Source organism: Prionailurus bengalensis, chromosome B3 (genome assembly GCF_016509475.1).
Source record: "Prionailurus bengalensis isolate Pbe53 chromosome B3, Fcat_Pben_1.1_paternal_pri, whole genome shotgun sequence".
Taxonomy (NCBI): Eukaryota; Metazoa; Chordata; class Mammalia; order Carnivora; family Felidae; genus Prionailurus; species Prionailurus bengalensis.
Genome location: NC_057355.1, coordinates 120,662,456 through 120,679,117, shown reverse-complemented (window position 1 = coordinate 120,679,117; position 16,662 = coordinate 120,662,456). Strand labels below are relative to the sequence as shown.

Sequence of the window (16,662 nt, the reverse complement as noted above, 5' to 3'; positions counted from 1 at the left end):
CCGCACCCACGCCAGCCCAGAGGAGCGGGAGCGCAGCCGCCGGCCCCTCTCGGGGTCGGCCCTGGGTGCCGCCTGGGTCACGGGCGTCCCGCGGGAAGCTGCGGGCTGGGCGGCGGCGGGGCGAGAGAGGCCGCCGCGGGGGCGCCCCTTCCGCGCACTGCGGACCGGGCGCTCCCGGGTCCGCGCGGCCGCAGCGGCAGCCACCCGAGGGGGCCGCTCCCAGGCCTCGTCGACGGTGGGCGGGGCTGGCCTGTGGCCCCGCCCCTCTCACGGCCCTTGAAACCCAGTCGCCAACAGGCTGCAGTCCCAGAAGGGAGCTGCTGTCTGAGGAGGAGGCTGCCTCTCCACTGGCCTCCACGAGAGGCCCTGGGGTCGCGCTGGGCGCCCGAAGGGACCTCCCCAGGGACCCGTCTGCCCCACACCGCCCCGCCCCGCCCGGCGCTCCGCATCAGGTGCCCCAGCCCCAGCCCTACCTGCGGACTTCACTTCAGGCTCCCGGGGCTTCCAGAGGATGCTCGGGCCACCTGCGGTGACCTCGCAGCAGCAGTGAGGTCCTCTCCTCCTGTGCCAGGGGCTCCCCCAGGGGGCCGAGCATGGTGGTTTTCCCTTGGAACCTCCTGGCTTGGGACGTCTGAGAAGATGCCTGCCATGAGGCTGTTCACTTGCTTCCTGCAGCTCCTGGCTGGGCTGGCACTGCCCGCTGTGCCCCCCCAGGTAAGACCTATCCCAGCCCCGGCCTGGCCCCCCCCCCTTATCTTCCCAGCCGCCAGCACTGGGGGCAGGGGCTCTGAAATCACAGATCCACTCTGGGAGCCGCACCTCCATGGATGTCCACACACTTCCCAGGAGCCAGGCTGGACCACATCTTCTGGGAGAAGACCTCAGGCTGGGCTGTCCCAGACTCAAGCTCCGGGGTCTGTCTTGGCGGGGGCAGGGAAGCCACAGGGAAGGGAGGGAGGTTTCCTGTCTGGCCCCTGGAGCCCTGGTGGCTTTGCTAAAAGCATCTCTCCACTAATCCCAGGCGGGTCCCTGGCCTTGTGGTCAGGGTCGAGGCCCCATGACCAGGCAGGCGCCCCCAGGACCTCTGACCTGGCCTGGTGGAGGGGAAGCCAGCGGAACAGGCCATTGGTGGGGAGGCTGGGCCCTGCCCTCACCAGGGTTCTGGGTGAGCCCAGGGCTCCTGGGTGGGCTGAGGGTGAGACAAGAGGTCCTGCTGTGCCCTCTTTCCCGGGTGGGCAGTCAGAGTTCCTGAGTGCAGGGCCTGGGGAAGCGAACAGGGCCCTTTTCCCAGGAGCTGGGTGAGTCTGGCTGGGAGCCAGCTTGGGCAGTGAAATCCTGACAAAGCCAATGAGATCCCTTCCCACTGCACTGTCCTGCTGCCCCAGGAGTCCCCAGCCCCAACCCAGGAGCGGGTGGGCTGGGCAGTCCTGCAGGGGCGGAAGAGCCCCACTACCGGCCACTGCCTGCCTGCTGCAGGGCTGGCCAGAGGTGTAACGTTACCGGCAGCACCAGCTCATGGCGCCACCCGCTCCAGCCCCTCGGCTCCCACCAGCTGATCACCTCCTCCCGCCCCCCACCCCCACCCCGGGGTTTTGGCACCCAGCCAAGGCGGGCTGCACAGGGCCCAGCAGGGCTGGCCTGGGGCTGGGGAGAAGGGAGACCCCTAAGGGTTGCAGGATCTCTGAGACATAGAAGGCAAGGGTCTGCAAAAGCCTGTAGCCTTCCACCCTATCCAAATGAGGAAACTGAGGCCAGAGAAAAGGGTGGGATCCACGCAGGGTCCAGTGAGATCTTAGTTGCACTGGGAAAGAGGTGGCTCTGAGATAGGGCAGAGCGTGTGCAGCGGGTGGCAAGGAGCTCAGAGGGGCCTCTATGCTCTTGTCAATTCGGCCCCAGAGCACAGAAGCCCAAGGTGGACCCCCTCATCTCTGCCCTTTTCTGTCCACAGCAGTGGGCCTTGTCTGCTGGGAATGGCTCATCAGAGGTGGAAGGTAAGCACGCTGGGCTGGGGGTGCACATGCTCACCAAGCCCGCCCCTCCCAGTCCTCTGCAGAGGATACTAAGGCGCTGGCATGAAGGATGGGTACAGGCTGATATGAAGTTGGGGAGAGTCTGCAAGCTGGCTGACATCCTAGCTGACAAAGTGGGCAGGGCTTGAGAGATCCTCCTCTTGTGACCCAGGAGCCCAGGGAGGTGTATTCCTGGGCCAGGGTCACCCAGCACGCAGACAGTGAGGCTGGGGCCAGTATATCCAGGGTTTGTTCAGTTGGCTCGGAGCCCCTTCCCAATATAATGTAAGGAGGCAGATGGGGTCTTGGAGGGCAGTGTAGGCGGTGAGTGCCAGGAGCCATACTAGGGATCCAGGAGCTGGTTGCCGTGGGCAAGCCGTCAAGAGGATTAGGGAGGGGTGAGGGGACCTTCCCAGAAGCCCAGCCCTGGCAGAGCTGCAGGGATCTGACCAGGCCTTTCCATTGATTACAAACAGACAGAACATGAATCGTGCCCTCCCTGGCCCCTCCGCCCCTCACCCCGGGGTTGCATCAAGAGGGAATGTTCAAAGGGTGTGTCGTTTGCCAAAGGGACATACGTGCAGAAGGCAGGAGGCCCGTGCCAGGCCCCCTGTCTCGCTCCTCCCTCCCAGCCTCTCTGAGACGTGCGGCAAAGCCACACATCGCTACTGAGGCTTCCCCTCGTGCTGTGGGAGAGGGAGCGTGTAGGGACGTGCACACGCACACTCGTGGTAGCCTCTGAGAGCTGGGAACACCCTCCCCCTGGGCCCTGTCTGCCTGGTGGCCAGCCTCTCCTGGGCACTGAAAAGCTGGGGGGACGTAGCAGCCCTTAACTTCACTGACACTCTCCCTGTCACCCCGCTGTGTCCGCTGGCTCTGGCACAATATTATTCTCTTGGGACTTGGGGAGGGACCCATCAGCCGTCTCCACCCCATGACCTTTTTGATGCTTTTAGTGTATTTCAGCAACAGGTACCAAAGAAGTCTGAATTTCCTTTTCCTCGTCTGTAAAATAGGAACATTAGATTACATGATATCTGACGTTCTTTTTCCCAGAGTGTGGGATTCTCTGACTCCCATGGAGGAGACACAGGAGTACATATCTCCTGTGGCCAGGGGTGAGGAGGCTTAGAAGTGTCAGTTCATTAGGGCCACTGCCCTGTCATCCTATCAGCCTAATCAGCCAGGGAGCGTGGACTGTGGCCAGGTGAAACACCATGAGTTTGGACCCCAGTTACCACAATCTGAAAATGCCATCCTCTCCTGCTAACATCAGACAAGAGACAGAAGGGTCCGTACTTTGCAACCGTAGACGTTGATTTTTGCTACCACTATTCATGGTACTAGTGTTGGGCAGTCCCTCTAATTCTGTGCTGGCCACAGGCTGTGAACTGGGAAGGCATTCATTTTCTCCCCATTTTATAGATGGAGAACCTGAGGCTCAGAGAGGTCCTTGGGGCCACCTAAAGCCTCAGATGCGCCCCCGTAGATGTGGCAAAGTCGGGGTGCATAGCATCGGCCTTCCCCGTGGCTGATGACCGTGCAGGCATGAGCAGCATGTCCCTTTCGGCAGGCTGGCTGTGTGCCCCGCCAGTGCCATGGAGAGGACACCTGCCGAACTCAGGCTGGTGGCTGGCGGCTCAGCCCAGCTCTGGGGCCCTTCCCCAGGAGCTTGCTCTCAGGGTTAAACACTTCCCTTCCTGTGTCTCCTCCATCCCAGGTCATAGGCAGATGGAACCAGATTGGAGGCTTGCCGCCAGGGCTGGCGAGAGATCGCCGAGAGCCCAGTTGCGGCCCTGGCCGCAGCCCCATGGAACCGCCCAGCCCTGGCCAGGTGACTGACCGAGCCACAGCCTCTAGTTCCTCTCACCCCCACCCCGCCTCCGGAGCAGGTCAGGGGGCCAGAGGAAGTGCTCGCAGGAGCAGCTGAGCAGAGCTCTTTCCTGAGGGGCTCAGCCCACATCTGGGGGCGGTCACCACACTCCTGGAGCCAGCCCCTCGCCCACCCCCCTCACATAGCCCCCTCTGTTTCTCCCGCGTGCCCAGACAGTGGCCTCCAGGGACGAATTGCCCTTTTTCCTGGTGGCTGCCAGGTAAACCAGACAAAGCCCGCCTCCTTCTTAGCCAGCCCCCCCCCCCCCCCGCCCCTTCCCCTGCACAGTCTGGTCATGTGGCCCATGGAGCCTGGGTCCTGATGACGTAGTCTGCATGGTGGGGTGTGGGGGCGAGGAAAGGAAATCCCTTCTGCCGCCAAGGCCCAGGCAGCTCTGCTTAACCTGGCCGTGGCCCTGGCAGCCCGGCGGGGTGGGAGCCTGTTCGTAGAACGGTAGGGGGCTGAAGTGCCCCTTCTCTGCTGCTGTCCCCCTCCCTGATGGCCGGTGCCAGAGCAGGAGACTGAGCTGTCTGTGGCGCTTTGGCAGCCGGCTGTCCCTCTGCTGTTATTTATGTTGTCCACGGCGGAGGTGAAACATTCAGAGTTACATAGTGCTCGTGGATTTTAGACTAAACATGTGCTCATGGAGTTACAACAGGGAGGTGCTCCTCTGACCTTGCACTGCAAAGGCTGGCGCTTACAGGGAGAGGGGCTTGTGTCCCACTTGTGTCCAGGGAGAGTATTCCCGTGGCTGGAGAGGTAGGATCAGGGCAGGCATCTGGTCCCCCTCCTATCCCCGGGCCCAGCCCCTAGTGCTCCCTAAGCAGACAGGGCAGAATGCAGCAGCAGACGCCCAGATAAGCACGGTTTATTGCCTCTGTGGCCGCCTTGGCCAGCTCCACGTGGACACACCGCCTCGGGTATTTTCCACCAGCTTGCAGCCTTTCCCGAGGGCCCCTGCTAGGGCTGAAGTTTATTTTTCCTCTGAGATTACCCTGAGACTCACGGCCTTCCAGGCTCAGTGGAATGGACTTCGGCCCCTTCTGCCTCCTAGGAAAGGCCATGGAAGGAAGTGAGGGGCTGCTAGGAGCGGCCGTTGCTCTAGGGCAGAGGCTGCAGGGTCCCCCAGGTGATCCAGCTTCCCTGTCCTTCCCCATCAGCTGAGGACAGCCATCAGGTATAGGGCAGGATGACCCAGAGTTAGAGATGTTTCTCTGCCACGGTCTCAAGGCTGGGCTGGGTTGCAAGCAGAGAATCCCAAACCATGTGTCAGAGCCAAGAGAGACCTTAGCAACCATCTATTCCCAGCCTTCTTGTTTTTCCCCAGCTGAGGAAACTGATATACCCAGAAAGGTTAAGTGACCTCCCCCAGGTCACACAGCCAGTATAGGACCAGGACTAGAAGCCAGGTCTCCTAACTCTGGCTACTCACTTTCTGGGAGCCTCTGTTTGGGACCAGGCCCCAGGCCTTTGCCTGAAGGAGCATCTTTTGAGAGATTCCAGATGAGCCGACAAAAGATCCTGGTCACAACCACTAGGATGTGGTGGGGGTCAGGGATGTCCCTGATAATCCTCAGTGAGCTGTCATCTAATCAATCAATAATTACCTAGCCTATTTTTACTGGGTGCTTGGGTCCCTGTCCTCATGGAGCCTCGACTTGGTTGTAAAGGAGATAAGAGCCACTAGTGGCCAAGATAAGGTAAAACCTCGGGGCCAAATTATGCTCAAAGGAGGAACATCTGTTCATACTGGGAAAGTTGGAGAACGCTCTGGAGAGGAGGTGGGATAGTGGGCTTTATCTGGTTAGGAACAGGAAGGGGACAAAGAGCACATCCCGAAGGTGGGAATAATGGTGATACAGCCGAGCTTGATGTGAGGGCTGGTCCCACTGAAATGGAGAGTGATGTGGACAGGGCACGTTGCTGGCCATGGCCTTGGCTGCCGAGTAGAGGAGCTGGCTCAGAGAGGGGCAGAAAATAAGGACTAAGGGGAGGCTAACCCTCCCTGTGGGACTCTACAAGCCAGTCATGCAGAACTGACTGTTCTCTGCAAATTCCCCAAGATCGAGGAAGCAGTCGATCAGGCCTGAGAAAGGCCCAGAGGGCCTGAGGAGCCCCCAAGACACACGCTCCTCAAAGCTCCAAGGGCGCCACGGCAGATGTGGGTGCCTGCGTTGAGAACAGAGCAGAGAGGCCAGACCCTGCGAAACTCCATTCCACTGTGGTTTCTGTCCGGCAGAGGAGCTAGGGGTCCAGCAGTCCTCCCAGAGGCATCATGTCAGGAGTTCAGAGCACAGAGCTCATACAGGCTGGGGGCTTCCTGGAGGAGGGAGTGCGGGCTGAACCTGGAAGGCCCTGCGGGGCTTGGGGAGCTGGCACTGGGCCTTTGAGGGGCAGGCTCCTCCTGACTTGACCCAGCTGTCTGTGCCTCCTTGTAGTGGTGCCCTTCCAGGAAGTGTGGGGCCGCAGCTACTGCCGGGCGCTAGAGAGGCTGGTGGACATCGTGTCGGAGTACCCCAGTGAGGTGCAGCACATGTTCAGCCCCTCCTGCATCTCCCTGCTGCGCTGCACCGGCTGCTGTGGTGATGAGAACCTGCACTGCGTCCCCGTAGAGACGGTCAATGTCACCATGCAGGTAGGGAGGGGAGGAGAGCAGGCCAAGGTCCTGGGACCGGAACTGACTCCGAGGCCCCGGCACTCCCCACCCCAGCACAGTGCTCCCCCCTTCCCGAGCCCTGTCCCAGCTTGGAGCCCACTCCAAGGGCTCTAGCCTGGTCCTACCCCATGACCCAAGGACGTCTGGTGGAGCTTGGAAAGGAAACCTGTTCAGATGCAAGCAGTCCTCGTGTATACCAGGAGCATTCGGTGCCCTGAGCTTTGCGTGTATGCACATGGGCACACGTACACACACACACACACACACACACACACACACACACACCCCTTGTTTATTAAGCACTTGCTAGTAAGGCCAAGCCCTGTGCTAGGTGCTCCTAAATGTTGCTTCTGTTACCTCAACACGTGATCCTTCAAGGCAAGTGTTATTTACATTTCACAGATGAAGCGCTTGAGGTTCAGAGCTGGCGTTTCACTGGCTCAGTAGGTAGAAGAACCAAGACTGTACGTAGTTCGCTCCGACTCCACAGCAGAGTCCCCCTTCCTACACTATTGCCATGCTGGTGGCCCCGGGGAAGGAGGGACAGGGGCCTCCCTCAGATCCACATGCAGGTGGGAGGGCTGTTTGCCCCCGACTCAAAGCACAATGAGAGTATGTGATCCCAAGGCTGGTGGCAAGCAAGGAGTCAGGTCCCGCTCCCGGGGAGGGGGTGGAGAGACTATTGGAAACCCAGGGGCCATCCTCCAATCCCGGCCTCAAACCTTTCTCTCCTGGAAGCTCCTGAAGATCCACTCTGAGGACCGGCCCTCCTACGTGGAGCTGACATTCTCTCAGCATGTCCGTTGCGAGTGCAGGTAGGTCCTCGGGGAGCGGCAGGGACAGGCCCTTCTCATTTGGGAGCCTCAGCCCAGTGGCTGCCCATCCCTCCCGCGCTGTCTTCCTGGCTGAGGGAGACGAAGGAAATAAGGGACCAGTGGCAGCTGCCTTTTATGCTCCGCATCAGCCAGTTTTGCCCGGGGAAGTGGTCCCATCAGCTGGAACACAGTTGCCTGAGAAGCCACAGGGGCAGAGGAAGCCAGGGTCCGTCCCAGCCTTGGAGGGGCTGGGGGTGCGCTCTCCCCCTCCCTGAGGTGGGAGGGGGCCGCCACAGCCCTGGAAGAGGTGCCTGGGGCTAAGACATTGCTAGCCTGGACTTAGTCCTAGGCCAGGCTGGCACCCAGGGAAGGGGCGACTGGACTGAGGGGCACAGAGAGGGATACGCTCTGGCAGGAGAAAAGTGGCAGAAAGAAGGAGTCAGTGGCTTTCTTTAAAGCCAACCTCCGCCTGGCAGAGCCTCTAACCAGCAGTCTTGCTGCCTTTGCCCAGAGCACCCTGAACATTAGTTACCAGGAGCAGCAGGCCTGGCACTTTAACCAGGCTCAGGGAGGAGAGAAATGGGCTGGAACCCATTCTCCTGGTGCCCTGGGCCATACATAGATGGAGGCACCAGACTAGAGGTCCCGAGCCCTGACCTGAGGCCAGAAGACAGGGGGAGAAGCACCATTTATTGTGTGCACCTCTTTTGTGCCCCCCACTAGGCACTTGAATGTTTTCTCATTCATTCAACAAACATTTATTGAGTGCCTGCTGTATGCCAGGCACTGCCCTAGGTGCTTGGGATACAGTGGTGAGCAAGACAGACAAGGTCCCTCCTCTCATAACAACCCTAGGAGGCAGGTACTATTGTCATCCCCATGAACCCCAGCCCTTATAATCCCTAAGCCTGCCATTTCTCATGCTGCCTCTCATGGCCATAACCACATTCTTCAGGGGCCCCACTGCTGCCCTGCCTCCTGTCCAGGACTCGGGCCACCCCTTTTGGACCAGAGCCCAGGCTCTAGGCCCTCTTCACTCCACCTCTATTGGAGGCCCTGCTTCAATCCATTTCCTCCTTTCCGTCCTGGCCAGGGCTTAGCCATGTAACAATAGCTCCGTAATGAACCCTCCTGGGCACAGTGCCAGATGGTGACATTTCACCTTCTACGTCACCTCTGCCCTCACAGCCACTCTTTTGGGGCAGGCAGACCGAGGAGACGAAGGCTCACAGACCGTCTCTGACTGGCCCAAGATGGCAGAGACGTGACCAGGCAGTCCCTGGTACCAAGATGCCCTGGTACCCTGCACTGGCTCCTAAGGATGACAGCCAGCCTAGGGCAGCATTGCCCCGGCCCCAAAGCCGACTGTTACCATACTGCCCACGCCCCCACCCCTGTTCCCAGGAAAGACGGAGGCCCTGTTCCCTTCCAATGGGTTGGGCAACAGGGACACCTTTCTTCTCACTTCTGGGCCAACGGCCACAGCCCTGGAGGCAGAACCCGGACATGCCTGGTGACTGTGGGGCTCGTGCTCACCTCCCTTCGCGTCACCCCCTCACGCACTCCCCCCGCTGTCGCCCGCAGTGTCATACATCCCCAGGGTGGGGGTGGCCGTTGTGCCCCAACAGGCATCCTGAGCTGGTGGCAACCACCCTCCAGGCCGTGGCTTTGCCCCTCATTCACTGTCCTTGCAGAAACTCCCAGCATGCACTCTGGGGGGAAGGGCAGGTACCAGGGAAGGCACTGAACAGAGAAAATCAGCAGAGAACAAACTCGCAAGTCCACAGACTTGATGCCAAGAGGCGGAGGAGTGCACAAGGCTGTGGGAAGGGGCCCCAGGAGGAGGTTCCTAATTCTAGTGGTGGGGTCATAAGAGCTTTGAGTGGAAGCTGAAGTCCAGAGGCCTCTGGCCATCCCTCCCTCACTGGCTCCATTCTGCCCCCTGGTGGTGTCAACACTAACCGCAGGACCAGGGCTGGATGTCTGAGAGGTGCCTGGGTGGCGGGGAGCCCCCTACTTACTGGTTTCCTGATTGTCCCCTGGTCTCTCTGTCTGTTTTCCCAGGCCTCTGCGGGAGAAGATGAAGCCAGAAAGGTAAGTGGCCTGGCTGGGGCTCCGGGCTATTCTCGGGCCTGCCAGCCTCTGTCCTAGCATGGGGGCCCCCAGCCACTTTGTCTTGACGCTTTTGGCTTATTGCAGGAGGAGACCCAAGGGCAGGGGGAAGAGGAAGAGAGAGAAGCAGAGACCCAGAGACTGCCACCTGTGAGTGCGCGGAGGGGGGGACCAGGGATGGCAAGGAGTCTGGGCCAGAGGGGGCCCCTGCCCTGCCAGCAGGGATCAGTGGTCGGGAAGGGGAAAGGCAAGGCCAGGGCAGTCTTGGGGCAGAACAGGCAAGTGTCTCCTAGGGAATCTAGGGCCCAGGAAGCATCAGGGGAACTTGGTTCTTCATCAGGCTTAACCCTGAGTCTCTTCATGGCCTTTAGCGAGTCACGTGACCTCTCTGCCCCTCATTTTCCTCTGTGTGTAGGAGGGGAACATTCAGTCATTCTACACACATCTACCAAGCACTTACTGTGTTCCAGGTACTTCCATGAACAAACCAACATGCTTCCTGCTCCTATAGTGCTTGCATTCTAGTGAAAAATATTCTCACAACTGAAAACACATCTGGGGCTACTTCCTAGTGGCCCTGTGAAGACAGGGGTGCTGGGGATGCCGGTCTCCTGAATGTGTGCAGCCCTCGCTTCCCCCCTGGGCCCGGGCATGGACTTGGGGAAAGAGCTGGCAGTGTGGTCCATGTGCACCGCCCCCGCCCCCAGCCCCTGCCAGGCAGCCCCACATAGAAAGTGTCCCGTTCCTCCATCTGCCAGGACAGCGGTCCTCAAACAACTCATTTGGGAATCTCCTGAGAGAATTTCAAAAGCCCACGTGCTCCCTCACTTCTTCAGTTGACATTGAACTTTAAAAATTAGAAGTTCATCAAAATTATACATAGTTACATAGGATATCGTTTCTGGCATGTTATAAATATTAATGTTTTAATAAAGTCACTATGTAATTCCTTGGGTACACCCTATAGAATCAGCCACCCTAAGAGTTCCCATCACGCACTTAAAAACAAATGTGAACGCTTTGCTTTAATAGTTGCATGTTTACGTTGCTTCTTTTTAACTTGAACCTGTGTTTCCATTCTACTTCCCCCACAGAATTTCAGCCCAATTTTTTTTGTTGTTTTTTGTTTTTTTAATGTTAATTTATTTTTGAGAGAGAGAGAGAAAGACAGAGTGTGAGCAGGGGAGGGGCAGAGAGAGAGGGAGACACAGAATCCGAAGAAGCAGGCTCCAGGCTCTGAGCGGTCAGCACAGAGCCTGACGCAGGGCTTGAACTCCCGGAGTGTGAGATCATGACCTGGGCCGAAGTCGGATGCTTAACCGACCGAGCCACCCAGGCGCCCCTAATTTAATATTTTTTTTAATGTTCAAAAGTCCATTTTGTGTCCCCTTGTCACATTTATCTGCCATAACAATGGTGTATAAATTTGAATTGTTTTCATTTTCCTGTGAACAGAAAACTCTAAACTAAGTCCTTTCCTGGAATAAGTTATCACAGTAATTATTAGTAGTACCAGTTGATCAAAACAGCACAAATATGTCGTATTTTAATAAATGTTAAACATAAAAGTGTAATCAATCTTACAGGGAATGCATCTCAATGAGATGATGGTGGCTACCTCTTTTCAATTAGTTAATGAATCCACTAATGAATGTTACCTCCTGCCAGACTGAGACAGGATTCAGCATTAATTCCATTTTCATTTTTTAATAGAGGGAAAGGTTGAGAAACCATGCTCCCAGAAAGAAGTAAATGGGACTAGATGTCATACAATCATTTGACTCCTTCCAAGTTATTTGCCAAAAGCCTCAAGGTGATCTGCTAACAAAAATTACTTCTCTTGGCTTATTAGCTGACAGTTCGGTTAAATTGTTCAATTTTGTTGAAAGCGAAGACTTGGAAACCACTTGACTTGCGAAAGCCTTGGTTACCTGGTCATTGGCCATATCTCCTTTTTCAGCACCTACATGGATATCTCAGGTTGTCCTTTTGGTCACTGTCCCACCCCACTGGTTTTATCCTGGGGCAAAGTACTGAGCTGGATTTGGAAAGGACAAGATGCTTCTTTCCTTCCTAAAGGGAGCGGGCAGTTGTGACCAAGGTGGTGGGGAAACAGACCTCAGGCAATTTCTCATGCAGTCTTCAGGCAGAGGACATGTGGAGGCTGAAAACTGATTCTCTTAACACCATCAATACTCACATACCCCTTGGACAATCTTCATGCACATCTAGGGTTGCCCGTACCCCTGTTAGAAGGCTGTGGTCCTAGAGTAACCGGAGGCATTATTGCATGAAGCCAGGCTGGGTTCAAAGTTGGCTCTGTCACTGACTAGCTGTGTGACCTCGGGCAAGTTTCTTAACCTTTCTGAGCCTTAGTTGTTTTTTGTTTTTGTTTCGTCTTCTAAAGGGTAATGATAGCAGGGCCTTCCTCATGGGATGTTGTTAAAGGGCAATGAAAGAGGGCTTAGCACAGGGCTGGGCACGTGGGTAAGTGCTTGGTGAAGGGTGACTCCTAGCTTCTTGGCCTCGGTGCAAGCAGAGACCCAGGAGTGCTGCAATCTCCCTGTGCTCCCTGTCCAAGCTTTCCCTCCAGGCCTGTCCCCCCTCCCATAGGAGGGACCCTGCCCTCACAGGGTGCTGATACCCCCTTTCTGTGTTTGGTCTCTGGCAGGTGCGGCAATACTGTTCCCCGGAGGTAACCAGCCCCTCAGAAGAGAGACAACCCCCACCCGGCTCCTGTATTTATTACCGTCACACTCTCAGTTACCTCCCTGCTGACACCTGCCCTCTATTTATTAGCCAATTGTATCCCTGCTGAATGATTTGCTTCCTCCAGGATGAGGGGCAGGGAGGGACAGGACCCTCAGGAATTCAGTGCCTTAAACAGAACGTGAGAGAAAGAAAGAAGGCAGCCACGGACCCATGTGTTTCAGCTGCGGGAGAAGCGCGCAGACGCGGCTTCGTGAGGGGCACGCCAGGGCCCGGCGGGCTTCCCGGGAGCAGGAGACAGAATGGGACCTGCCTCCTGTTCCGACCCTGGACCGTGTGGACCAACAGCGCTGGCTTTGGGAGCCTCTCGCCCCGGCAGGAGCGGAGGAGCCTGTTCTGTCGCCCGGGGCCCAGGCTGGAGGGGAAGGCACGCCGGGGATGGAGGGGTCCTTCTGCGTCCTCCTCCTCCTCCTCTGGGCAGCAGCTCCGCACCCTGGAGATCCGCCGACCCCAGAGAACGATGCTTGCCTGGGGGCCTTTGCCACTCCTCGCGCCCTAGTCTGTCCTGACGTCTTGCACTGCTTCGTGCTGGGACATTGTTCTTTACGGTCAAGGCATCACCACCTGCCCCTCTCAGGGACACAAGCAAAGAGGCGGCCCTAGGCCGGACGTGGAGCAAGCCGCCCCTCGGTGGCTGTCCGGCTGCCAAGCCAGATTCTCTTGAATAAAGTATTCTAGTCTGGAGACAGCTTTCCCAGGGGAGTGTGTCTGCCGCAGCAGTGGGCCTCAACGGCAAAAACGTGGAACCAGGACAGGAAGAGGGAGGCTGCGCTCAGGGCAGCCCTGGGGCCGGCTCCGGCCTCTCCTGCCGCACCCTGGAGTGTCTTCTCCCCTGCTGCTTCAGGCAAAACCCTGGGGTCCGCTCCTCCCGTCGCGATGGGTTCCCAAGATGGAATCTTGGCCTCAAAGTTGGGGGCCCTGGCCCCAGCCACCCCGAACACCCTCACATTCAAGAGCACACTCCCTTTCCCCTTCCCCCAGGGCCGTCCCACTCTCAGTCCGGTGCCGGCCCCCTGGCCCCTGAGGAATGGGGGTTCCCGGGCTTCTCCCAGCCCTTTGGGCCAGACGTCCCGGCTGCAGCATCCCAAGCCTGCTCGGGCTGCTGGCGCGGGCGGGGATTCCCAGATGCTGCCCGATTTCTTCTTCCTTTTACCTCCCATCTTCCTCTGCCTTCTCCTGAACACCTTGGCATGAAATGAGAAAAATTTTCTTTTTTCTCTTTTCAGTCCAAACCACGTACTACCAGATTCCCACCTGCCCGCGACCTGCAAGGCGTGTGTGTGTTTCTGTTGTGTGGTGTTGTGGGAGGGGGAATTCCCACTTCTGTCACTTGAGGCGGCTCAGGACAAAACCACAGGGACCCAGTGGGCAGGGGCCGGCCTCAGGCTTTGGAGGGAAGCCATGGACAGGCCGGTAGGGGTGGGGTGGGGTGGGGTGGAACAGCCCTGCTGAGGCAGCTGCCCTTGGCAGTGTGTTCCCTGAGGCCTGGGCCCCCCTGGAGGACAGTCTGGTCAGAATGTGCTTCTGGCATGGTCACGGCGGGGGGGGGGGGGGGGGGGGGGCATTGTGGGCCAGCCTCAGGGGACACACTTTACAGGAGAGATGCACTTCTCTCCTACTCTTCTCCACTCTTGGGCTGCAGCCATCCTGAGCCACTGCCTTTGACAGACTGAAAGCTCAGAAGAGCACCCCTTCCCCTCGGCCAGGCCTTTGGCTCCGAGCCAGGGACCCCCCCACAGGGCCGCTCACATGGAGGTCAGCTTCCCCACCCCAGTGACCCCTGTAGAGAGCCAGAGACCAGGGAAGCTCCCAGAGGCCGGAAGTGAAAATCTGCCTCCGGGGCGGGAGGCTCACAGCAGGAACGAATAGGAAAGGAAGTGGCTGGTCCATTTGACCATACCGGCAGCCCCATAGGTCTTAGAGGGCCCTCTTCATTTGCTCGTTACGTGTTTGTAGAGCACCCCCTGTGCACCTGACACGGTCCGAGGCACCAAGGATTCAGTGGGGACTAACGTGCAAGGACCTGCTCTCGCGGAGCTTATATTTGAGGGGAGAGACCGACTATATGTTGCAAGATATTGGATGGACTTTTCTGTTGCTCAAATTGATGACTAGACTCAGAACTAAGGAAAAAGGGGTCTTGAGTATGTCACACTCTAAAACGAAGAGAAACAATTTGGGGCTGGACACATCTCCTACAGGATTTACTATGAGATGACTGGTGGCCCCAAACACCACCCAGCACCCCCCTTCCTCAGTCTTCACAAGCGGAGACCAGGGAAGGGGAGGGGGAGAGAGGGGGAGGCGAGGTCCCTGGAGACCTGGGTTGCCGACCCCTTCGCGTCTTCTCCCCGGAGCTGGATTTGCTCTGTGCAGATTAGCCCACGTGCTATCTGGATGGCACCTGGGGGGAGTGGAGAACTGAAGGGTGACAGAGGAGAGAGAGGGGCATCCAGCAGGCATTTCCCATGGGCCAGGGGGACATGGTGGGAGGCGAATGGCCCTGAGCTGCCTTGCACATGTTCTCCTGAGAGGAAAAGCTGCAGGTAAGGAGACCCCATGGGCTGTGGGCTGTGTGGGTGTGGGGTTGGGGCAAGCGCTGAGTGGGGGTGTCAGATATAGAGCTGGAAGGGGAACGCATCAGGGAACAGTGCTGTGGGGTGCCCTGCGGTGTGCCCCACAAGAGAGTTGGCCTCCAGATGCCCATCATGCCAGATGCATTCACCGCAGAGAAGACGCGGCCACGGCTAAGCATGCCTTTGCCCCAGTCACTCCTTCCTGACCGCGTGTAAAAGAGGAGAGAGGAGCTGTGGAGAGGGCAGGGCAGGTACAAGGGCAGACTGTGCCCATGACCTCCCCATTCCCTTGGGACAAATCCATACCCTGCCTGAGGGAGGAAAACGAGTTGGTCTTAAATTGGATAGACCAGCCTAGATGGGGCTGGGCCTTTCCTAAATTAAAGTGACAGGAACATTAGAAGATTTCCCTGGGGCGCCTGGGTGACTCAGTCGGTTAAGCGTCTGACTCTTGGTTTTGGCTCAGGTCATGATCTCATGGTTCGTGGGTTTGAGCCCCTCACTGGGCCCCACGCTGACCACACAGAGCCTGGTTGGAATTCTCTTTCTCTCCCTCTCTCTCTCTCTCTGCCCCTCCCCTTGCTTGTGCTCCCTCTCTCTCTCAAAATAAATAAATAAACTTAAAAAAAAAAAAAGATCTCCCCAAAATGCTATTAAGAGACAGGAAAAGGATGATTAACATAGTTCGTCTAGAAACAATAAAGGAAGGAAGCTAGTTTGTTTTATACCCACTGTTTGCTCAATAAGCAAGTTACACATATAAACAAAAACAAATTAATAAGGAAATGTCTTCTTGCCAAAATGGGGCTCTGGCATATTAGAGATGGCCTTGAATCCTTTGACATTACTTCCCTCAAGAGGTGAGGTCTCTGTTCCCCGCCCCCATGAATCTGAGTTGACCTGGGTCTTCTCCCTTCGGCAGAAGGGACCCAAAATGTTTCCTTTTGAGCTAACTGGCAGCTTCTACTTTGGTCTCTTGGAAGACTGAGCTGCCACGTCAGAAGTCTAATTATCGTGAGGCCACCATGCTGGAAGGAAGCCCAAGCCAGCCATATAAAGGGAGAGAGAGAGCATGGGAGCAAGAGTGAGAGAGCTCGATCAGTTTCCAGCTGTTCTAGCTCCCAGCCATTGCAGCCATCGCCCCAGACCCGTGGAGCAGAGATGAGAGGTACCCAGTGTCCACTGTTTGATTTCCTGGCCCTCAGAATTGTGAGATACATTCATAATTAATTGTTTGGGGCCAGTTTGTCATGCAGCGATAGAGGCTAAGTAGAATATAAGGAAAATAAGGAAAGGTGATGAGATTGTGTTTGGGGGAAGCTACTTTATTTATTTATTTATTTATTTATTTAAATGAAATTTATTGTCAGATTGGTTTCCATACAACACCCAGTGCTCATCCCGACAGGTGCCCTCCTCAGTACCCCTCACCCACCCACCCCTCCCTCCCACCCCCCATAAACCCTCAGTTTGTTCTCAGTTTTTAGGAGTCTCTTATGTTTTGGTTCCTTCCCTCTCTAACCATTTTTTTTTCTTCCCCTCCCCCATGGTCTTCTGTTAAGTTTCTCAGGGTCCACATAGGAGTGAAAACACATGGAATCTGTCCTTCTCTGTATGACTTATTTCACTTAGCATCACACTCTCCAGTTCCATCCATGTTGCTACCAAAGGCCATATTTCATCCTTTCCCATTGCCGCGTAGTATTCCATTGTGTATATAAACCACAATTTCTTTATCCATTCATCAGTTGATGGAGGGGGAAGCTACTTTAGAGCCAGGAGGTCATGGATGGCCTCTGTGGAGATGACATTTACGGTGAAATCTGAAGGACAAGAAGGAGTTGGTCACGTG

The 16,662-nt window shown here is 56.9% G+C and overlaps 1 protein-coding gene across 3 annotated transcripts; it reads left to right on the top strand.

Annotated features, from left to right (window-relative positions):
- Window positions 1-271: 271 nt before the first annotated feature.
- PGF (placental growth factor) lies at window positions 272-12,918 on the top strand. 3 transcript variants are annotated; one of them, XM_043556644.1, is made up of 7 exons: window positions 272-714; window positions 1,949-1,991; window positions 6,321-6,517; window positions 7,277-7,353; window positions 9,418-9,447; window positions 9,520-9,615; window positions 12,137-12,918. In XM_043556644.1, exons 1-7 carry the CDS (start codon window positions 640-642, stop codon window positions 12,162-12,164), a joined length of 546 nt encoding a protein of 181 aa, XP_043412579.1. In that variant the 5' UTR covers window positions 272-639; the 3' UTR covers window positions 12,165-12,918. The 3 variants fall into 3 exon arrangements, with proteins under 3 accessions (XP_043412579.1, XP_043412580.1, XP_043412581.1); XM_043556645.1 differs by having other exon boundaries at window positions 273-714; window positions 9,553-9,615; XM_043556646.1 differs by lacking the exon at window positions 9,520-9,615 and having other exon boundaries at window positions 280-714.
- Window positions 12,919-16,662: the final 3,744 nt, after the last annotated feature.